General features: G+C 49.3%; 2 protein-coding genes and 5 non-coding genes across 7 annotated transcripts; all 7 read right to left on the bottom strand.

Moving 5' to 3' along the window:
• Window positions 1-605: 605 nt before the first annotated feature.
• TRNAR-UCG (transfer RNA arginine (anticodon UCG)) lies at window positions 606-678 on the bottom strand. The gene has a single exon. It is a non-coding gene; the product is annotated as a tRNA-Arg (tRNA).
• Window positions 679-4971: 4293 nt separating this feature from the next.
• On the bottom strand, window positions 4972-10236 carry LOC149333322 (uncharacterized). The gene is made up of 6 exons (XM_089557705.1): window positions 10058-10236; window positions 9487-9781; window positions 7545-8381; window positions 6897-7015; window positions 5051-5349; window positions 4972-5009 (listed from the first exon to the last, which is right to left on the bottom strand). Exons 1-6 carry the CDS (start codon window positions 10234-10236, stop codon window positions 4972-4974), a joined length of 1767 nt encoding a protein of 588 aa, XP_089413831.1.
• TRNAR-UCG (transfer RNA arginine (anticodon UCG)) lies at window positions 5792-5864 on the bottom strand. The gene has a single exon. It is a non-coding gene; the product is annotated as a tRNA-Arg (tRNA).
• On the bottom strand, window positions 6740-6812 carry TRNAR-UCG (transfer RNA arginine (anticodon UCG)). The gene has a single exon. It is a non-coding gene; the product is annotated as a tRNA-Arg (tRNA).
• Window positions 7035-7107, bottom strand: TRNAR-UCG (transfer RNA arginine (anticodon UCG)). The gene has a single exon. It is a non-coding gene; the product is annotated as a tRNA-Arg (tRNA).
• A 1978-nt stretch (window positions 10237-12214) lies between the features above and the next one.
• LOC149333326 (uncharacterized) lies at window positions 12215-13393 on the bottom strand. The gene has a single exon (XM_089557706.1). The coding sequence runs from the start codon at window positions 13391-13393 to the stop codon at window positions 12215-12217; it is 1179 nt and encodes a 392-aa protein (XP_089413832.1).
• Window positions 13394-20820: 7427 nt separating this feature from the next.
• TRNAR-UCG (transfer RNA arginine (anticodon UCG)) lies at window positions 20821-20893 on the bottom strand. Its single transcript has one exon. It is a non-coding gene; the product is annotated as a tRNA-Arg (tRNA).
• Window positions 20894-23879: the final 2986 nt, after the last annotated feature.

Genomic DNA, 23879 nt, shown 5'->3' on the forward strand with positions numbered 1-23879 from the left:
AGCTGGGCCGTTGACAACGCTCCGACGGAGCTCATGACAACGCGTCCGTTTGCTAGCGCCGCCGGAAGCAGAATCAGGCCACGCGGACGGATTCGCCCTATATTCGCTTCCCAAAGCATAAAAGCTCCGCAATTTCATAGTCTTCATTGGAAAGAAAAACGCGGGAACGAACGTGCCCCGTTCATCCCACTCAGCCAGTTCAAAGCTCTTCTCGACTTCAGTGGTACCTACGCTTTTTCGAGAAAAGTGCGCGCTGTTCATCTCGATCACCGTAGGCCACGTGACCACTGTCTAAAAATAAAAACAAACACGTCCGCGACGGGACTCGAACCTGCAATCTTCCGATCCGAAGTCAGACCCCTTATCCACTAGGCCACGCGGACGGATTCGCCCTATATTCGCTTCCCAAAGTATAAAAGCTGCGCAATTTCGTAGTCTTCATTGGAAAGGAAAACGCAGGAACGAACGTGCCCCGTTCATCCCACGCAGCCAGTTCAAAGCTCTTCTCGACCTCAGTGGTCCCTACGCTTTGGCGAGAAAAGTGCCTGCTGCTCATCTCGATCACCGTAGGCCGCGTGACCACTGCCTAAAAATAAAAACAAACAAGTCCGCGACAGGACTCGAACCTGCAATCTTCTGATCCGAAGTCAGACGCCTTATCCATTAGGCCCCGCGGACGGATTCGCCCTATATTCGCTTCCCAAAGTATAAAAGCTGCGCAATTTCGTAGTCTTCATTGGAAAGGAAAACGCGGGAACGAACGTGCCCCGTTAATCCCACGCTTTTTTTTTCTTTATTACCGGACACTGACACATTACAAAATTGTACACGGAACAAATCAGTCAGCTCACAGCGAAATGTTCACGTAGAAATGATAGTAATAAGTAAGCTGTCATCCTTAGGTGGGATGACGTTGTCGTGTTAAAATTCTCTCAAATGGATCAAGGGTTCTAATCTTATCAGCCATTCGGGAACTGTACGCTTCAATTTGTGCATTTCAACAAACGCATGCATACTTTCACGAAAGTAGAGCCTTGCAGGGCGAGCATCGGGGTCTAAATGAAACCACGCCATCCGGGACCGACAGAGGCTGTGCAGACCGATTAACATGACGGTATCCAAAGGCACGCCATCTTCGTTATCTGTTGACAGGAACCTGATGCTACGTGTATCTAACGGTAAGTCTTTTTAAGGGTTCTTTGCAGCACGTCCCAAAAATAAACCCCCTCCCAACAGTGTAGGAAAACATGATCTATTGTCTCAGGCTGTTTGCATATTAAACAAAGTGACTCCCATGGCAGAAAAAAGCCCCTGTCCTCAAGAAATGTTTTTACCGATAAGGTTCCAGTATGCAGCTTAAAGAAAAACGTTTTTACTCCGGGGGAAACTGGCATCCTTTTTACCCGCTTCAATACATCTTGACCCGGATAGCCGCTGTACAAGGCTCTGTACACAGGAACGGAGAAAAAGTCATCGCATACATCCTTATACAATTTTTTCCTATTCACTGAGCACAAATATTCAACCGAAAAACGAGTTGTCAAAATTCTGACACTGTTTACGACCTCTCTTAAAAAACCAAAGAGGCGCCCTGGCATACTTTCTGTGGCAACAACAAAATTTGGCAACGCCCGCACGAGCCTTACTTGGCAAACAGTGCGCAGATATGGATCAGTGACGTCGCGGAAGAAAATGAATCTGTTTACGAGCTGTCGTGCGAATAAGTGTGCTAGCCCAAGACCCCCGTCTTTGACACTCCGAAACAAGTTATCCCGTCTACACCTTTCCCAATTCGACGCCGAAACAAAAGCGGCAAACACCCGATGCAGCCTCTGAATGTTTAACCTGGAACAGTGAAGCGTTTGCATTACATACCACAACTTGGCCACAAAAAACAGATTACAGACCGTTGCGCGTGCAAAGATAGACAGCGGCACACCGCTCTATTTGTCAGCCTTCTCACGTATTTCTTGGGCTTGATCGCGCCAAAATGGCTCACTGTCTTCATAACAGTCTAAAGGCACACCCAAATACTTAACCGGTGTTGTGACCCAAGCCACGTTGGCAAACGTGCAAGGCGTCGATGGCCACTCTCCGTGCCAAAACCCTAGACACTTTCCCCAATTCACCGGACTTCCAGTGGTCGTGCTGAAATCTTTCACGGCATCGACTGCCACGCTAACGCTCTCTCTGTTCGCACAGAAGACGGCTACGTCATCGGCATACGCCAAAAGTTTGACCTCCGTCATGTGGACTTGGAAGCCCTGTACATCTTCATTCTCAAGGATTGACAAGCACAAAGTTTCAATATAAATTCAGAACAGAAGCGGGCTGAGGGGGCAACCCTGACGCACCGAACGTCGCACGTTTACGGGTGCACCGAGTTCCTCGTTGACAATTAATCTTGTAGTGCAGTTTCGGTACGCCAAGGCCACGCCCCCACTGATAACCGAACCCACATTAATGTAATCTAGAACTGCAAACAAGGCATCATGTGAAACACAATCAAACGCTTTTTCAAGGTCGAGCTGTAGAACCGCGACGCTACCGCATGCTGCGTCACAACACTCCAGTACGCATCTGGCCTTATGTATGTTGGTAGCAATGGCCCTTCCCTTGATGCCGCAAGTCTGGTGAGGCCCAACAATCTCCTTAATAACGGTCTGTAATCTGGCTGCTAGTACTTTCATTAGTATTTTTTAATCAACATTTGTTAGGGCTATTGGCCTGTATGACGTCACCAATCTCAATTTCTCAGTTTGTTCTGTTTTGGGGATTAGTACAGTATGTGACGACGCAAAAGAAGGCGTCAACAAGTTATGATCATAGCCTTCGATAAATACTGCAGCTAACAATGGGGACAGCACTTTTTTAAATGCTTTATAAAAATCCGCGCTCAAGCCGTCAGGCCCTGGCGACTTTCCTGGATTTAGATTATCAATGGCACGCTCAACTTCATCCTCGGAAATCGGCAGCTCCAACCTTTCTGTGGTGTCAGCATCTAGTCGTGGCAAGGAAGAAAGAAACACGCGCTTAAAACTATCCATGTTCATGTCGCGAAAAGAAAACAGTTGCTGATAGTATTCGTAAAACGCACGTGCAATGCTGTCTTTATCTCTCACGAGGTTGCCGTTCCACTCTATTTCTTCTATGTCGTTTCGACGAGCGTGCGCTTTCTCGAGACCGAGAGCCCGTTTAGTGGGCGTCTCGCCTGCTGCGCATCTTTCGGCCCTGGCGCGAACGAGCGCTCCTCGATAACGGTCCTCTTCTAATAACTCAATTCTCTTTTTCAGTTTTCTAATGTCCTCATTATAGACCCCTGGCTCTTTGCACTCGTGGCGCTATTAACTGATTTAGTGTCGCCCTTAAACATGCTTCTTCTTGCTTTTCATCATGTCGAATACAACTGGCTCTTTCTATAGCTTTCATCTTAATGTCTTGTTTGCACCATTCCCACTGCTCTCCAATGGTGGTGCACGGCCGTTGTTCTATCTCTTTAAGCTTCCCTGCAATTATTTCAACTAAAGCTTCATCTTCTAAGAGTTTGGAGTTTAGATTCCACAGTCCCCACACAAATTTTTTCCTTCGGTTTCTAGGGCCGATTGTACATTTCACAAGACAGTGATCCGAAAAAGAGACTGGCATAACGACATAATTTTGGCATTTCGGAATCGCATCCAACGATAAATAAATACGGTCGAGCCTGGCATGACTAGAACCTTGAAAATGCGTGTATTTCACGCTGCGCGCGCCCTCCAAACACTCTGCTACATCATCTAGAGCAAATTCGCCAACTAGCTGCGACAAAACATCTGTGCTTGCGTCTCTAAAGGCGCGGCTACTTGTCTTATCTCGAGCACTTAAGACACAATTGAAATCGCCCATAACGACGAGTTGTCGCCCAGTATTTAGATATCGCTGGATGCTAACGAAAAAATTTAACCTTTCATCAGCCGCATTTGGTGCATAAACACAAAGAACGCGCCATTCAGTGTTATGAAAAACGAAGTCACACACAATAAAGCGACCCTGCATATATGAAATCACTTCCTAAACTGCAGTCCTGGCAACTTCTTAACGAACAGAAGGCACCCGGCCGATGTGCCAACCGCGTGACTAACAGCCACATCGTACCTCGACGTGAAACGCTGCACCATGCTCCCCGTGTCCTCTTCCCCTTCTATTTTGGTTTCCTGAACCGCCAACACGTCCACGTCCTGGTCCGTTAAAACACGGTATACTTGACTTTGCTTTCTTTTCGATGCAAGCCCACGGACGTTAAGCGTTGCTACGCTCAGTGACTGTTGCATCGCCATTTTCGTACTTTAGAAGGACGCTGGGAGCATGGTGCTTACCTTTCGCGCCTAGCACGTCGCTAGACGCTTCCAGAAGTCCCGCCGCCATCGTTATTATCGGGCTCGACGTGCTGCGAGAGCGGCTTTTCGGCTGCCCTCCGGCCCGTCCCGATGTTAGGTTGCGGTCTGAAGGAAGGTCGTCGCCCCTGCACAGTTTTCGTAGGTGGTTCCTCGGCGTTGCCAGGCGCCTGCTTATCCGCCCCGTCTCCGGCGTCGGCGTGCGGGCGCTTCGGCGCACTGCCAGCGCTCGTTGACCGGCCGCCGTTTTCCGCATTCGTGTTCTCAGCCGCCGATGTTTCCGGAGTACTTGTCCCTTGAAGGGGCGCTTCCTCGCTCACAGGCGCCTCCGAAACAACGGATGGCAGTGCCTGTGATCTTGTCCACGCCCTCGCCCGCCTCCTTTTCCGTGGTCGTCGGAGTTGTCACGCTGGGGGCCACCGCAGAGCTCTCCACACCATCGGTCCCTTTGGCTGCCTCCTCAGCCTCGACGACGTCCATAATGTCTTCCGGTGTCTCCTCTCTGAGCGCTGGCACCGTTGCGGCAGCGTATGTGCGGACAAACCCATCTTCGGAATGTCCGAAACGTCGGCAGCGTGAGCAGCGAGGTACCTTGCATTCACGTCGGACATGTCCGCTGCCCTGACAACGCAGACACTGCATGGGCCGCCCAGGCACGACCACAAGGGCCAACTCACCGGCGACTCGTATCTGGTGGGGGAGGTCGTCCGTTTTCATTCCAGGCTTCAGCTTGAGCAGCACAATCCTTGTGGTGGAGCCCTTTTCTTTCACACCTTGCACACGCCAACGCTCACGGGTTACCTCTGTCACGTTCCCGAAGGCCGCAAACGCAGTCCGGATATCTTCGTCCGCGACGCCGTGCAGCATCCAGTGTAGCCGCAGTTTCAGCACCTGGTCCTCGGGGTCGAATATAACACACCGGCGTCCTTTAACTGGAAGCTCCTTGAAAGCCGCCAATCGCTTTGTTGCTTCAGCACTGTTGAGAGTCACCGCCCAAACATGGTTGATTTGGTACGCCCCCAACGCCACTACGTCGGGGAGCGCACCCGCTTGGGCGAGGGCGTCACGAAAATCTTCGACCTTGTAAGGCTGCGCTCGCACGTCGCCGTGCAAAAACACGGTGTTGAGAACAACACGTCCTGTTGGCAGGTTCGGCAAAATAATCTCGTAATCCTTATCGGCTTCCCTGTCGGACCTGTTTCCGCGGCCAGCAAGGGCCGCTATCGCCGCTCCACCGAAGCTCATGATTCTGCGATCGTTCACGACAGTGGCCGGAAGTAGAATGCCGTTAATCCCACGCAGCCAGTTCAAAGCTCTTCTCGACCTCAGTGGTCCCTACGCTTTGGCGAGAAAAGTGCGCGCTGTTCATCTCGATCACCGTAGGCCAAGTGACCACTGTCTAAAAATAAAAAAAAACACGTCCGCGACAGGACTCGAAGCTGCAAGCTTCTGATCCGAAGTCAGACGCCTTATCCATTAGGCCACGCGGACGGATTCGCCCTATAATCGCTTCCCAAAGTATAAAAGCTGCGCAATTTCGTAGTCTTCATTGGAAAGGAAAACGCGGGAACGAACGTGCCCCGTTCATCCCACGCAGCCAGTTCAAAGCTCTTCTCGACCTCATTGGTCCCTTTTTTTTTCTTTATTGCCGGACTTCGACAGAGGTCACACAAAGCACATTCACCAAAGACAATCACAAAAACTAGCACAATAGTAGCCTAAAACCCACTTTGGTTAGGCGTTGTCAGATTAAAATTCTCTGAGATGCGTCAAAGGTTCTAACTTCGACAACCACTCAGGAACACATGGTCTTGTTTGTACTATTTCACAAAACTTGTGGATATTTTCCCGGAAATACATTCGAGCCGGCCTCGCGTCCGGGTCACAGTGGTACCCCGCCGTTCGAGAGCGCAATATACTGTGAAGGCCCACGAGCATAATAACATCATCTGGTACGCCACCTTCGTTCTCTGTAGGCAGAAACCTGATTCCTTGAGGGTGCAGCGGTAATTCTTTCTTTAAGGTCCTTTGCAGGATGTCCCAGAAATAAACTCCCTCCCAACATTGAAGAAAAACGTGATCTACGGTTTCTGGTTGCTTGCATATTAGACAAAGTGATCCCCATGGAAGAAAGAGCCCCCTAGCCTGTTGAAATGATTTCACACTCAAAGTGCCTGTGTACAACATGAAAAAAAAAAGTTTTTATCCCTGACGGCACATGCATATTTTTAACTCGTTTAAGGACATCGCTTCCTGGGCCTCCAGAGTAGACTTCAGTGGTCCCTACGCTTTGTCGAGAAAAGTGCGCGCTGTTCATCTCGATCACTGTAGGCCACGTAACCACTGTCTAAAAATAAAAACAAACACGTCCGCGACAGGACTCGAACCTGCAATCTTCTGATCCGAAGTCAGACGCCTTATCCATTAGGCCACGCGGACGGATTCGCTCTGTATTCGCTTCCCAAAGTATAAAAGCTGCGCAATTTCGTAGTCTTCATTGGAAAGGAAAACGCGGGAACGAACGTGCCCCGTTCATCCCACGCAGCCAGTTCACAGCTCTGCTCGACCTGAGTGGTCCATACGCTGTGTCCAGAAAAGTGCGCGTTGTTCATCTCGATCACCGCAGGCCACGTGACCACTGTCTAAAAATAAAAAAAGACACGTCCGCGACAGGACTCGAACCTGCAATCTTCTGATCCGAAGTCAGACGCCTTATCCATTAGGCCACGCGGACGGATTCGCCCTGTTTTCGCTTCCCAAAGTATAAAAGCTGCGCAATTTCGTAGTCTTCATTGGAAAGGAAAACGGGAGAATGAACGTGCCCCGTTCATCCCACGCAGCCAGTTCAAAGCTCTTCTCGACCTCAGTGGTCCCTACGCTGTGTCGAGAAAAGTGCGCGCTGTCTATCTCGATGACCGTAGGCCACGTGACCACTGTCTAAAAATAAAAACAAACACGTCCGCGACAGGACTCGATCCTGCAATCTTCTGATCAGAAGTCAAACGCCTTATCCATTAGGCCACGCTTTTTTTTCCTTTATTGCCTTCTTAGCACATAACAAAATTTCAACATAACATTCACATTCCAAAACAGATAAAATCCGCCAGTGATGCTCTATTCATTGACGGTATTCAATTAAAAGCGATTGAGTGCTGCAAGATGATCCAGCACTGGCATCCACTCTGGCTGCTCCTTCTGGGTTTTCAATACTTCTCTTAAATGTAATATACTCTCAATGAAGTACTCTCTGACAGATTTCACAATTTCATTGGCATGTCTGAAAGCCATGCGGTTTTTCCATATACTGTGCAGGCTCAGAGCCATGAACATATCATATGGGACCTCATTTTCTACAGGAAGGAAACGAATACCATAGGGGGTAACAGGTAGCCGCTTGCTGAGCGTCCGCTGAAGAATGTCCCAGTGGAAAACTGCATCAGTACAGTCAAGAAACATATGCTCGATTGTCTCCGGTTTCCTACATATTATGCAATTTACGGACCACGGGACAAATATCCCTTTCTCGTGGAGCCATGGCTTCACTGGCAGTGTCCCTGTGCGTAACTGGAAGAAGAAGGTTTTCAGTGCTGGCCTAACCTGCATCTTCTTTACCCTTTTAAGGACATTTCCTTCTGAGCCTACACAGTATATGGAGCGGTAGATAGGTGCAGGTAACCAAACATCGACAAGATATTTATATACTTTTTTCCGTGGAACAGCGGCGAGGTATTCCATTGAAAACCGAACTTTAAGCATTTGAAAAGCACTGACGACTTCCCAGAGAAAACCTCGCACTCTAGCACTTTTAACATTGCTGGAAGACACAATAAATTCTGGCAAAGCGTCCTTCAGCCTCACTTGCATAACAGATCGCAAAAACCAATCCGTTTGGTCCATAAGAAAGACAAACCTCGAAATTACTTGCCTTAAGAGCAAATGTGCCAGTCCCAGCCCGCCACTTTCCACAGGACGAAACAGGTTTGTGCGACTTGTTCGCTCCCATCCCGACTAGTGCACTGCACGGGCTCGGGCCAGCCCGAAAGCCCGGGCCCGGCCCGGCCCGCGGGCCGGGTCGGGCCGGGACATGATTTGTTTTGCCGGGCCTGGGCCGGGCCCGGGCCTGAAGTTGCGGGCCCGGGCCGGGCTCGGGCTTAAAGCTGCGGGCCCGAGCCGGGCTTGGGTCCGAACAGAAACGGCCGGTGTCCGACTTTTCATTCACTATTGCAGAGTGAATTACACAACTGCGGCATTGAAGCAGCGACGCGGATGAGGTATGAGTTATAGTACGCGCTGAGAAAAAAAAAACTAAGCTTTATTTATTTACTCATTTTTTTTTTATTTCCACACCGCGTTGCAGTAAGAGGAAAATTCAACCGGCCTTAATTGGCCATTGATGGTTCGTCATCCCAAAACATACCTATACACTATTAGAAATGCATTCGGGAAGAACATATTAGTTTAGGACGTTTATAGTCTTCAAACACATACCGTGAAATACTCAAGCCTCTTAGCTTGTCGTTTCTGCTGAACAGCGACCAGTTCGGCTGTGAGCTCAACCTGTGAGATCGCGCTCACAGAAAAAAATGTCATCCTGCTGCTTGGTAGGCAGCTTTAATATTTATACTTCGCGGGCGGCAGAATATAACTGATTAAAATCATGGGGAAAGCAAAGGGGACTACTACGCGTGTATGCGGCCCTTTTTATTTAGCACTCGGAGCTTCCGAGTTTATCGTTGCCCACCTACACGAGATCACTCTCCAAAAGACGGGCCTGGTGAGCACTATACTCTTAATCACTTCCTTCTGGGATAAAAGATAAAACTTTCTGGATGCCAAACTGCGGTTTCAGAACCTTTGTCGGCCAATTCCTTATCGGTGTAGTAGCAGTCTACTTGATCAGAGTGAGCAGTTTACCTCAAGCGTTACTGTGAAACGGGCAGGGCCGGGTCCGGGCTGGGCTTCACTCCGGGATTCACGGGCCGGGCCGGGCTTGCTAGAGCGATAATTTAGTGGGCCCGGGCCGGGCCCGGGCTTAAAACCGCGGGCCTGGGCCGGGCTCGGGCTTGAAGTCACGGGCCCGGGCCGGGCTCGGACCTCAGATTGAGGCCCGTGCAGTGCTCGACCCCCAAATAAACACCGAAAAGACTCTATGCATCTTCTGGACGCTCGTCTGTGCCATGCATAGTACTTGAAGGACGTACCATACTTTCGCCACAACAAACAGGTTGCATACAGTGGCACGGCCGGAAATGGAAAAGTCTCGGCCGCCCCACTTGTTCGTATTTGTACGAGAACGCTGCGTTTCTTCCCGCCAGTACTCTTCAGGTTCTCGATAATGCTCGGGCGGCACCCCTAAATACTTTGATGGCGATGTTGTCCACTCAACATTTTCAAAGCTCACAGGAGCTCTGTCCCAGTTATTATGCCAGTAACCGAAACACTTGTTCCAGTTAATCAGGCTTCCTGACAATTTACAAAACTGTTTCGCGTCTTTCACCGCCTCTGACACAGTTTGCTTATCGCTGCAAAATACAGCGATATCATCCGCGTAAGCCAGCACCTTGACTTCATTTGATAAGAACTGAAATCCCTTTACTCTTTCATTGCACATTAGCTTGAGACAAAAGGGTTCTAGGTACAGAGCAAATAATAAGGGGGACAAAGGACAACCTTGTCTTACTGACGATCGAACAGTGAAACTCTCAGTCAGTTCCTTATTGACAATGATGGCCGCGTTGCAGCCCGCATACGCCATTTCCACACCTCGAAGGAGCACTCGGCCCACTTTCACATGCTTTAGTATCGAAAAGAGAACAGTGTGCGCCACACGGTCAAATGCCTTTTCGAGGTCAAGTTGTAACATGGCCACCCGCCCATCATATACATCACAACATTCTAGAACGCTTCTTGCTACGTGTATGTTAGTCTGTATCGTGCGGCCCTTAATTCCGCATGTTTGATGCGGACCTACAATCAATTTTATCACATTCTGCATCCTACTCGCCAGGACCTTCATAAAAATCTTATAGTCCACATTTGTGAGACTTATAGGACGGTAACTTTTCACTGACAAACGCTTCATTGGATCGTCACTTTTCGTTATCAAAACAATGTGAGTTTTACGAAAAGATGGAGGCAGCATACCACTTTCGTAAGCTTCAGCCATTACCTGGCGTAAAATATGAGCTAAGATGTTCTTGTACGCTTTATAAAACCCTGCACCAAGACCGTCCGGTCCAGGCGATTTTCCAGGGCTTAACTCGTCAATAGCTCGCTCTACTTCAGCTTCGCTTATCGGTGTCTCGAGTCTCTGTTTTTCATCATCGTCTAATACCGGCATCAGTGGCAGGAACTCGCTTGCAAAGCCGTCTTCCACGCTTGTCTCGTGTCCCAGTAATTCGTGATAATATTCTTCGAAAGCCCGTTGAATAGCCTTACTATCGCGCACGATTTCATTCCCGTACTCAATTTCTTTTATCTCGTTTTTCGTAGCTTGCCTCTTTTCATCACTCATTGCTCGCTTTGTCGGCGCTTCCCCCAACCACAGTCTTTCTGCGCGTGCCCGTATGACCGCCCCCTTGTATCTTTCTTTATCAATTACCTCTAGCTTGCTTTTGATTTCCCGAGCATCTTTCGTGAACTTCCCTGGCTCTGCACTTTCCAGTGCCATGACCACATCAAGACGATGCTGCAACACTTTTTCCTCTTCTTTTTGTTCATGGTGAAGCTCGCTAGCTCGTCCTATGGCGCTCATTTTGATTTCTTCTTTAAACAGTTCCCATTCTCTTATGACGTTGCCTTTCGCCACTGAAAGTAAACTATCCATTTTGTTCGTAATTACCTTCTGAAAAGTTTCATCCTCGAGAAGCTTTATGTTGAATTTCCGCAGGTCCCAATTAAACCGAGATTGCTTCCGTTTCGTTCCAACGGTAAGCATCACTAAGCTATGGTCACTGAAACTGACACTCTTAACATGATAATTATTGCTCAATGACACAAGGCTTGTGGAAATGTATGCTCTATCAAGTCTAGCGTGACTTGCTCCTTGAAAATGTGTATATTGTGGTCTCCTACCGTCAGACAAAATGCTGCCTATATCCTCAAGATTGTTTTCTTGGGCAATAGCCGTCAGGCGCCCTGCGCTTTGATCACGGATGGGCGTATTAGATACTCGATCATCTGGGGAACACACACAGTTAAAGTCTCCCATCAGGACTGTGTATCGCTGAGTGCTGAGATACGGTTCCACCATGTTAAAAAAGGCACTGCGTTCATTGTCCTTGTTTGGTGCGTACACACAGATTACACGCCACTGTAAATTACAGAAAGAAAAATCGCACAGAACAAAACGACCGGTATTACAAACAATTACCGATTCTTCTGTAGCACCTATCGAGTTTCTAATTAAAAGCACACATCCACCCGAAGTGCCAACAGAGTGGCAAACACACACGTTGTATCGGCTCTTGAAGGGTTCGACCATGCGGTTCGTTTGTTCTTCGCTCTCCACCTTAGTTTCTTGAATTGCCACAACATCAAGGTCATTTTCCAGAAGGAGGCGACACAGTTGGTACTGGCGTCGCCTCGCAGCTAGACCCCTTACGTTAATAGTTGCAAAACGAAGTGCCGTAGCTGAGCTGGCCATCATGTACGCGAGAAACCCAGACAAACCGCATGGTGCTCACCTTGATTCTCAGCCAGAATAAAGACCAATCCAGTGACCTTCAGTCTTATTGCGTAAAATCCATGGGCATAGCGACGACGTTGCACGTTGTCGCGATGCTCGCTGGCTTCCTCGGTCGTCTTTCTCCCCCCTTGCCACAACCGAGCTGTAGCCATCGTCACTGCGTTGGTGTAACCGGTGCCGGCCTTTTATCCGGCGGGAGGTTGGGCTTCGGGCGAAAGAACGCCCGACGTTGTCCTGTCGTTTTAGCTGGCGGCTCTCCCGCACTTGAAGGGGCTGGCGTTCCATCGCTAACGCTCTCTTCATGCGTCCTCTTTCCCGCTGCGCTGCTTGTGTCTGTCTGAGTAAGCTCCATTTTTTCGACGTCTCCGCCTGCTGTTGGCGCCTTCGAAGCATTGACCTTGTCTGCTTTGCCGCGGTCGTCAATGGTAGTTTCTGTGGCGACCACTGCTTCCAGTTCCTTCGTTGCATCCTCGCTGAGCCTCTCCTCTACATTGTTAGTTGCAGTGGCTAGATGGTTCGATTTCTCACTTGCTCCTCCAGCTGCTTCTTCAGCTTCAGCCTCGTCCATGAGTAGTTCGGACTCGTCCTCTCTTCTCATGGGCCCTGTGACATTTGCGTAAGTCCTGACACATTGGGACTCGTCATGCCCATAGCGACGACAGTGCGTGCACCGCGGGACTCGACAGTCACGTCGCACATGACCCACAGTACGGCACTTTAGACAGAGCGGGGCTCTGCCAGAGACCACGACCAGTGTCTGCTCCCCGGCGATTCGCAGTTGGTGTGGTAGGTCATCAATTGTGATTCCAGGCTTCAACTTCAAAGACACTGATCTCGTTGACGAACCTTTGTCCGTGACGCCTTGCGCACGCCATAATTCCCGGCTGACGTCGGTCACTGTGCCGTACGGCGCTAAGGCCTCCCGCACATCTTCATCCTGAACGTTGTAAAGCAACCAGTGAATTTTCATTCTCACTGCCTGGTTCCCGGGGTCGACAATTATGCACTGCCGATCTTTCACTGTCACGTCACGGGCGGCAAGCAGGCTTTTCATTCCTTCTGCACTCTTGAACGTGACCGCCCACACGTGGTTCATTTGATACGCCCCCAAGGCAACGACCTCGGGGAGCAGTGCCAAACGAACAAGTGCGTCGCGAAAATCCTCTACCTTGTAGGGCCTGGCTCTAACGTCGGCATGCAAAAAAAGCGTATTCATGACGATACGACCTGTTGGCAGGCGGGGCAAAATAACTTCGTAATCCTGTTGGCTTGATACATCAGACCTGTTTCCACGGCCAAGCTGGGCCGCTGATACCGCTCCAGCGGAGCACATGATCGCACGTCCGTTCGCCACGGCGGCCGGAAGTAGAATCCCCATTAGGCCACGCTTTTTTTCTTTATTTCCTGGCTTTGGAAAACAACACTGCACGAAAAAGAACAGACAAATCACAAAAGCAATAGTACAAGACAATGAACACACTGAAAGTCATACTCAGCCAGCGTCAGGCTGGCTTCGTCACATTAAAACTCCCGCAAATACAACAAAGGCTCTACCCTTGACAGCCAGTCGGAAGGTTCCGCAGCCGCTTTTTGTACAGCGACAAACCAGTCCATACACTCTCGGAAATAAATTCGGGCAGGGCGTGCTTCCCTGTCACAGTGATAGCCTGCCATTCTTGAGCGCCATATACAGTGGAGACCCAGGAGCATAATTAAATCAAATGGAACCCCGTCGTCATTATCAGTGCTTAAATATCGAATGCCATGCGAATCTAGGGGCAAAACTTTCTTCATAGTCCGTTGCAAAACATCCCAAAAATAAACCCCTTCCCAACAATGTAAAAAAACATGGTCTACTGTTTCCGGCTGCTTACAGAGTAAACAATGCGAACACCAAGGTAGAAATAAATCCTTTTCCTCAAAAAATTTCTTTTCTGGCAACGTTCCGGTGTGTAATTTAAAGAGAAAGGTCTTAGCTCCTGGCGGCACCTGCATTCTCTTTACCCTCTTTAAGACGCCCGAGCATGGGCCTCCACTGTATAAGACTCTATACAAAGGTTGTGGTAAAACAGTGTCACATAAATCGTGGTACAGCTTTTTCCGTTTTACACAGGACAAATATTCATTAGAAAAACGCACTGAAAGAAATCTAACACTTGCGACGACCTCTCTGTAATAGCCGAAAATACCACACGTAACTTCTCCGGTGGAGACAGCAAACTCCGGCAGTAGGCGCCGCAGCCTAACTTGGCAGACAGTGCGGAAGAAAGGGTCAGAAACGTCGCGAAAAAACAAAAACCGTTTGACCACTTGCCGCAAAAAGAGGTGTCCAAGTCCCAAGCCGCCGTCTTTTACCCGACGGAATAAATTTGTTCTGCTGCAGCGTTCCATTCTGCAGCCCAAACAAAGACAGCGAAAATCCTGTGGAGCTTCTGTATGTTTACACGCGAACAATGCAAAACTTGCATAACAAACCAAAGTTTACTGATATAAAAAAGGTTACATACAGTAGCCCTGGCGAAAATCGATAAGTTGGCACCTTTCCACTTCTCCGCTTTCTCCCGTAGCGCTTTCGTCTGCTCTTGCCAATATTGCTCGCTTTGGCGGTAACCATCAAGCTCGACGCCTAAGTACTTGGTTGGGGTTTTCGCCCACGTCACATTTGCAAAGTGGTCAGGCTTCGATGGCCACCGTCCATGCCAGAACCCAAGGCACTTGGCCCAGTTCACCCCGCTTCCGGTAACCTGAGCGAACTCACGGACACATTTGACATCCTCGGTTATACTCTCATGGTCAACCGTACAAACTGCAACATCGTCCGCGTACGCCAGCAGCTTCATCTCGGCTGCTTGTAACTTAAACCCATTCATGTTATCATTGTTCAATATTTTAATACACAGTGTCTCAATATATATACAAAACAAAAGAGGGCTGAGAGGGCAGCCCTGTCGCACCGAACGCTGCACGCTAATGGGGGCCCCCAGACTCTTATTTACGGTCAATCTCGTCGTGCAGTTTCGGTACGCCAGGGCCACGCCCTTGCGGATAACTGACCCAACATTCGCATGGTCCAAAATAGAAAACAAAATTTCGTGATCGACACAGTCAAAAGCTTTCTCGAGGTCGACCTGGAGAATGGCCACCCGACCATTCGAGTCATCACAACACTCAAGCACACTTCGCATCTTGTGAATATTGGACATTATTGGCCTCCCTTTTATCCCACACGTCTGGTGGGGCCCAACTATATCCTTGATCACCGTCTGCAACCTCCGAGCCAAAACCTTCATAAAAATTTTATATTCAACGTTCGTAAGTGCTATGGGTCTTAAGGCTGTAACCAGTCGCAATTTATCTATTTTATCCGTTTTAGGAATGAGGACCGTGTGGGATGACCCATATGATGGAGGCAGTGCATTTACTGTGTAGGCTGCGTTAAAGATCACGTTCAAAATAGGGGCAATTTCGTGCTTGAATTCTTTGTAAAAACGCGCGCTGAGCCCATCTGGTCCCGGCGATTTACCGGGGTTTAAACTGGCGATTGCATGCTCCACTTCGGCTTCAGTGATAGCCATTTCTAATCTCTCGTTTACGTCATCACCGAGACGCGGCATCGCCGCGAGAAACTTATCTTTAAACGTGATAGTGTCTACCACGTGGGAAGCGAAGAGCGCTTGGTAATGCTCGTTGAAAGCTGCTTTTATGTGGTCGTTCTCCGCCGACAAGACACCGCCCCATTCTATTTTGTCGATGTGGTTTCTTTCAGCGTTTGCTTTTTCCAACCCTAGCGCTCGTTTTGATGGCGTCTAACCCAACGTTTTTAGATCCCTTTCAGTTTGAAAGCTGCGGTGCGCGGATTGTCGCCTTTCCGTTTCCTGCCGCGCGGTGGCGCTCGCCACGCTGTTTGCCCGACCAGCGTGGCCCTTTGCGTCTACGCCATCGTCGCCGCCGCCTCATTTGGAGCAGCCAGCAGATATCAGCACGGAAGATATCAGCTCGCCTGTGCCAGTTGTTGGCAGTGACGCTTATCTTACAGTATACAAAAGCTTCAAGCAAGGGTGCTTAAAGCATCCCACCAAAAAGATGCTAGAGTTTACCAACATTGTAAACAAAGCAATCTCGTTTTCTTTGAAAGAAGGTCCCGTTTTTGGGGACGTTTTTTGAGAGGTGTAGACGAGCTGGAATTGCAAAACGTTGCTCGGCTTGGATGTGCAGAGCATATGGCCACTTTTACGTGCCAAGTGCTGCATTTTGTCATAGTGACACGCATGCACTTCTATGCGAGAGACGTGAACCGTCGGCTGGAGAACAGAGAAAAGGTTATCATTGCAAATAAAAAAGCTCGCCTTCTGTAGCCATTCCCTCCGTGCTTGATGTCGTGTTCGTCGACCAAGCGACGCCAGGCCGCTCCATTAACACTTCCGACTTAGTGTGTCTGCATTTAATGCTTGTCTGTGTTCAACGAAACTAACATTCTAAAAATGAAAGTGCAGGACGCTGCTTTCGTCTGTGCGATCATTGCAAATAAAAAGCTCTTCTATAGGTTATTCGCTCCCTGCATCCAGCTCAGTGTGTCTGCATTTATACTTGTGTTCACTGAAATTGGCATTTTAAAGAATGTGCCAAATGCTGCTCGTTTGTGCGGTGCTTCGTTGATAATATAGCGCGGAATTTCGTGATTGATCTAGAAGCGGAACATCGCTAGTTTTAACCTTTCATTAATGTTTCGAGCATTCTCCCGAAGAAATATTGATAGCTTTACTCCCACACACGCATATCATCAGCGCTAAACATCACAAACGCGATGCGATAAAGCGCAATGCAAACGATTGTTTTTTTTGCGAACTGGCATCAGTCTGCTCTTTATCTCAGCCTTACTAGCCAGGCGAAACATTTCTTTAACCATGAGACTGAAGTTTCAATGTGACAGCTCTAAAAGTAGAGCAAATTTTAGTTCGACGTGTTCGTTCCCAATGCTATCGCGGATGACAACGGGCTGTCACAGCAACTGGCAAGCGCAAGCGCTCCGGCGGTTCAGGGCCTACAGCGACAGCAGCGCCGCGTGGTGAGTGGAAGCGGACGGGGGCCGCTTTCTCGGGCGCGGCCCGGGGGAGCTTGCAAACTGAAAGGGATCTAAAAACGTTGGTCTAACCTGCAGCTATGTCTTCTGCCCTTGCCCTCACTAACGCGCCCCGATACCGTTCTTCTTCCATCAATTCTAGTTTTTGCTTTGTTTTCCTTACATCTTCAGTCCATTTCCCCGGCGCTTGAGATTCCTGTTGAAGCAGCCTATGGAGCAGCTTTTTAACTCTGCCTCTTTCTGTTTTTCTTGAAACCGTATACAGGCAGCCCTCTCTATTGCTTTAATTTTTATAGTTTCTTTACACAGCTCCCACTGTTGCCATATGTGCATATTTTTACCGGGGCCTATTTTTGCAATTTCATCTTTTACTATGCTGGTGTACAGTTCGTCCTGCAGGAGTTTATTATTGAATTTCCACATTTCCCACGAAAAAGAATTCCCTCTCTTTACCATCCCAAAACAACATTTAACTAAACAATGGTCTGAAAAAGATACTGGCACAACTTCGTAGCTATGACATTCAGGTAAGACATCAACGGATGCATATATGCGGTCCAGCCGTGCATGGCCAGAACCCTGAAAGTGTGTGAGCTTTACTGCACTCGTTCCCTCAAGACACTCTGCCACATCTTCCATGTTCAATTTCTCAACCATTCGCGATAACACTTGTGTGCTGGCATCTCTAAACGGTCGAGGGCTTGTCTTATATCGTGCACTAAGAACACAATTAAAATCGCCCAGGACGATCAGCTGTCTGTCACTACGAAGGCGCTCTTCGATGCTATAAAAAACTGCGCCCTTTCTTCTGCTTCATTAGGCGCGTACAGACAAATAATCCGCCACTCGACGTTATTCAATCGAAAATCAAGGAAGACACACCGGCCCGACACACAAGAGAAATGAGCTTGCACTTCTAGCCCCGGCAACTTCTTTAGAAAAAGAACACAGCCAGCCGATGTGCCTACAGCGTGGCTAACTGCAGCAAAAAACGAGGACGTGAAACGTTGCACCATGCTCCTGGTCTCTTCTTCGCCGTCTACTTTCGTCTCCTGCACAGCCAGTGCATCTATGCCGTGCTCCGTTAAAAGCCGAAAGAGCTGGCCTTGCTTTCTCTTTCCTGCCAGACCTCTAACATTCAGGGAGGCGACTTTCAGCGGAGATGCAGGAGCCATTTCTACATAAGAAGAAGAGACCGAAAGTGTGGTGCTTACCTCTCGCATCCAGCACATGGCTAGACGCCACCGCCGCCGTCGCCGCCGGCGTCATCCTGAGCGCGCACCTGGCCCAGCTCGGAAGGCGCCTTGTCGCCGGCGCGCTTCTCGCTCGCAAGGTTAGGGCGCGGCCGAAAACTGGCCCGCCTTGCTTGAGGCGTCTTTGCTGGTGGTTCGTCTACGCTGGGCGCCGTCTCCTTGCCGCCGTCGGGGCTCGTGTCTCCATGGGGACGCTTCCCAGGCGTAGCCACAGTGGTCGCACGGCCACCCGTGTTCTGCCGATGACCCTGGGTAGGCTCCTTCGCTACAAAGTCCATGGGCACTGGTAGGCTTTTTGCATCACCCGAAGCCGCCTCCTTTGACTGAGGCGAGTCTCCCGTTGGTGGCTGGATTCCTGGTCCACTGGCAAGGAAGGCGTCGCCGCTTGAAGTCGCCGACGTGTCCAGCGACACAGGGAGGTTGCCCAACTCGTCGGTACCCCTCGCTGCGTCCTCAGCCTCCGCGACATCCATCAGCTCCCCGCTGTCTCCTTTCCCTCCGAGCCCGGTCGCAGACGCGCAGGTACGGACGCAGTCCTCGTCCGCATGTCCGTAGCGCCTGTACTTGGAGCACCTGGGAACCTTGCAGTCGCGACGAACGTGGCCCGCGCCGTGGCAACGCAGGCACTGCATCGGCCGCCCGGGCACCACCACGAGAGCCAACTCGCCGGCGACTCGAACCTGGTGGGGCAGGTCGTCCACCTTCATACCTGGCTTCAACTTGAGCAGCACTGTTCTCGTGGTGGATCCCTTCTCTTTCATTCCTTGAACGCGCCAACGCTCCCGCGTCACCTCGGTCACGTTTCCGAACGCCGCGAAAGCAGTCCGGATGTAATCGTCAGCGACGCCGTGCAGCATCCAATGCAGGCGCAGCTTTACCTGCTGATCCTCCGGGTCGAAAACGATGCACCGGCGTCCCTTTACCTCAAGCTCCTTCAAGGCGGCTAATTTCTTCGCGGCTTCTGGGCTGCTGAAGGTTACCGTCCACACGTGGTTTACCTCGTACGCCCCCAACGCCACGACGTCGGGGAGCGCACAAGTGTTGGCGAGGGCGTCCCTGAAGTCTTCGACCCTGTAAGGTCTCACACGCACATCTCCGTGCAAAAAAACTGTGTTTAGAACAACACGTCAGGTGGGCAAGGTAGGCAAAAAATCTCATACTCGTTGTCTTCGCGCTGAACCTGTTTCCGCGGCCAGCGATGGCCGCCGTAGCCTCTCCGTGGGAGCTCATGATCCTGCGTCCGTACACGCCAGTGGCCGGAAGTAGAATCGCCTTATCCATTAGGCCACGCGGACGGATTCGCCCTATATTCGCTTCCCAAAGTAAAAAAGCTGCGCAATTTCGTAGTCTTCATTGGAAAGGAGAACAAGGGAACGAACGTGCCCCGTTCGTGTCACGCGGCCCGTTCAAAGCTCTTCGCTGCCTTAACGATCCTTACGCTCTGTAGAGAAAAGTGCGTGCTGTTCATCTCGGTTAGCGTACGCCCCGTGACCGCTGTGTAAAAATAAAAACAAACACGTGCGCGACAGGACTCGAACCTGCAATCTTCTGATCCGAAGTCACACGCCTTATCCATTAGGCCACGCGGACTTTTTCGTTCTTTATTGCCGGGCTCCGACACGCTGCCCAAACACAAAAGGAAATTTACATTGTATCCCTTTCAGGTGGCACACACACTCAACCGTCTGCTGCAGGCATCGTCATGCTAAAAGTCCTTTAAGGACACCAAGGGCTCTACCCTCGAGAGCCACTCAGGAACGCGAGCAGCCGTTTTCTGTATTTGGACAAACCAGTGCACACTCTCGCGGAAGTAAATTCGTGCAGGCCTCGCATCCGGTTCGCAGTGGTATCCAGCCATTCGTGAACGCCAAATAGCGTGGAGGCCCAACAGCAGTATTTCATCATAAGGCACTTCCTCTTCGTTCTGTAGAGGGAGACACCGTATTCCATACGTGTCTAGAGGCAAGCCTTTCTTCAGCGTTCTTTGCAAGACGTCCCAGAAGTAGACGCCTTCCCAGCAGTGCAAGAATACATGATCAATTGTCTCTGGCTTCTTACATATCAGACAATCTGAACCCCAAGGAAGAAACATTCCCTTTTTCTCCATAAATGCTTTCACGGCCAGTGTTTCTATGTGTAATCTGAAAAAGAAGCTTTTGGCTGCTGCTGGTGCCTGCATTTTCTTCACCATTAGGCCACGCGGACGGATTCGGATTCCAGTCGCTTCCCAAAGTATAAAACCTGCGCAATTTCGTAGTCTTCATTGGAAAGGAGAACAAGGGAACGAACGTGCCCCGTTCGTGTCACGCGGCCCGTTCAAAGCTCTTCGCCGCCTTAGCGATCCTTACGCTCTGTAGAGAAAAGTGCGTGCTGTTCATCTCGATCAGCGTACGCCCCGTGACCGCTGTGTAAAAATAAAAACAAACACGTCCGCGACAGGACTTGAACCTGCAGTCTTCTGATCCGAAGTCAGACGCCTTATCCATTAGGCCACGCGGACTTTTTTTTTCTTTATTGCCGGGCTTCGACATTAGAAAACAGAACATAATAAAACGTACATACACTATACAGAGTTAGCCAGGATCCCAAAGAGTGGGCCTGACTTAGGTTAAAATTCTCTTAAAGTTACGAGGGGTTCCAGCCTTGGTAACCACTCAGGAACCTCCCCTATTAGCTTTTGTTCTTCCAGAAACTTGTGCATACTTTCTCTAAAATACATACGGGCTGGCCGTGCGTCAGGGTCACAATGATACCCTGCCATGCGGGAGCGCCATATACTGTGGAGGCCCACCAGCATGACTAAGTCTAAGGGAACCCCATCCTCGTTTTTGGTAGGCAAAAACCTTATTCCGTATGAGTGGATTGGAAGCTGTTTCTTTAAAGACCTGTGCAGTACGTCCCAAAAATAGACCCCTTCCCAACAGTGCCAAAAGACGTGATCAATTGTCTCCGGCTGTTTGCATATGAGACAATGCGATCCCCAAGGAAGAAATAACTGTTTTGCCTCAAGAAAAGTTTTCACAGGTAAAGTTCCAGAGTGTAACTTAAAGAAGAAACTCTTGACTCCCGGTGGCACCTTCATTTTCTTTACCCTTTTCAATACGTTGTAGCCCGGCCCTCCACAGTACATGGCCCAGTACAAGGGCACCGGAAAGAGGATGTCACACAAATCCTTGTACAAATCTTTCCGGCTCACATCACCCAAATACTGTTTTGAGAATCTAGGGTTCAAAAATCGGACGCTGGCAACTATCTCCTTAAAAAACCCAAAAATGCCGCCCGTCACACACTCAGTTGAAATCACAGTCTGGCAAAGCCCTACCGAGCCTTACTTGGCACACTGTGCGCAGAAAAAGATCATTCACATCGCGCAAAAACAAGAATCTATTGACCAATTGCTTCGCAAATAAATGTCCAATCCCGAGTCCTCCATGCCTTACTCTTCTGAACAAATTGGTTCGCGTACACCTCTCCCATTTCGAGGCCCACACGAAAACAGCAAAAATACGAAGTAACTTTTGTACATTAATTCGCGAACAATGCATCACTTGCAACACATACCACAGTTTGCTGATGAAAAACAGATTGCACACTGTGGCTCTCGCAAATATAGATAGATAGGACGCTTTCCACTTTTCAGCCTTTTCTCGTGTTTCTTGCACCTGCCGTGTCCAATACGGTTCGCTGTCACGGTAATTTTCCAGCGGGACACCCAAGTATTTCACAGGGGTCGTGTGCCAGGTCACGTTAGCAAAATTTTCCGGGGTCACTGGCAACTGTCCATGCCAGAACCCCACACACTTCCCCCAGTTAACCCTGCTCCCCGTCACAGTGCTGAATCGCTTTACCCCGTCGACCGCGTTACGAATGCTATCGTGACTCACGCCAAAAACAGCAGCATCATCTGCATATGCTAGGATCTTGACTTCAGCAGTCTGTAGCCGAAATCCTTGAACAGCATTATTTCTTATAATGTGCTTACACAAAGTTTCTATATAAATACAAAATAAAAGAGGACTGAGGGGGCAACCCTGGGGAACAGAACGCTGAACGTTAATGGGGGTCCCAAACGATTTATTAACAATTACATGGTAGTGCAATTTCTGTACGCCAAGGCCACACCCTCAGTGATAATAGTGCCTAAATTAATATGATGAAGGATAGAACACAATATGTCATGCGCAACACAGTCAAAAGCTTTTTCTAAATCTAGTTTGAGAACTGCAACACAAGCACCAAGGGCGTCACAGCACTCCAACACACTTCTGGATTTGTGAATGTTATAAGCAATAGACCGCCCCTTGATGCCACACGTTTGATGAGGGCCAACAATTTCTTTAATTACCCTCTGAAGTCTGGCAGCTAGCACCTTCATAAAAATTTTGTAATCGACGTTCGTCAGCGAGATGGGCCTATATGATGTAATCAGTTTCTGCGCGTCATCTGTTTTAGGAATAAGTACTGTGTGGGACGTACCGTAGGATGGAGGCAGAGCATTATGATTGTAGGCTTCGTTAAATAAAGACGTCAGCAGAGGGGTTATTTCACTCTTATACACTTTATAAAAAACAGCACTTAAACCATCCGGGCCTGGAGACTTTCCAGGGTTTAAGCTTTCTATAGCGCGTTCGACTTCTTGCTGCGTAATCTGCTGCTCTAAAATATCTTTTTGTTCGTCATCCACCCGTGGCATATCTTTCAAAAACTCGTCTCTAAATGCAATCGAGTCGACTTCATGTTCCGCGAAGATTGTCTGAAAGTGCTAAAAGAAGGCCAGCTGTATGCTATCGTTATCGGAGACTGAAGTGCCTGCCCATTCTACCTCGTGAATCTGGTTTCGTCGAGCGTGCGCCTTTTCCATTCCAAGCGCCCGCTTAGTGGGCGTTTCTCCCGCGACCAAATCTGCCGCTCGCGCCCGAACTAGCGCTCCCTGATACCGTTTTTCTTCGATAATTTCCAGCTTTTGCTTTGTTTTCTTGATGTCTTCCATAAATATGCCCGGTTGTTTGCATTCTTGAGCTATTAATTTTTCTAGCATAACTTTCAGCTGCCTTTCTTGTAATCGTTCTTCGTGCCTTAGAACGGTGGACCGTTCTATAGCCTTCATTTTAATGTCTTGTTTCGCTAGTTCCCACTGCAACCCGACTTCGTTTTTTCCCTCCCTCTCTATTTTATTAGCCTTCTCTACCACAGCATCAGTGAAAGTTTTGTCACTTAGTAGGTTAGAGTTTAGTTTCCATAGGTCCCACGAAAAGCTGTTATTTCGCTTCTTCGATCCTACAGAGCACTCGACTACACAGTGATCAGAGTAGGACACAGGAAAAACATTGTACTTGTGACATTTCGGCAATAAATCAAGTGACATATAGATGCGGTCGAGGCGCGCGTGACTGACACGTTGAAAGTGCGTGTACTGCACATCGCGGGCGCCCTCTAAGCACTCGGCAACATCTTCCAACGCGTATTCGTCTATCATTTGATTTAAA

This window comes from Amblyomma mixtum, chromosome 8 (genome assembly GCF_055824585.1).
Source record: "Amblyomma mixtum isolate Tamu chromosome 8, ASM5582458v1, whole genome shotgun sequence".
NCBI classification, from domain to species: domain Eukaryota; kingdom Metazoa; phylum Arthropoda; class Arachnida; order Ixodida; family Ixodidae; genus Amblyomma; species Amblyomma mixtum.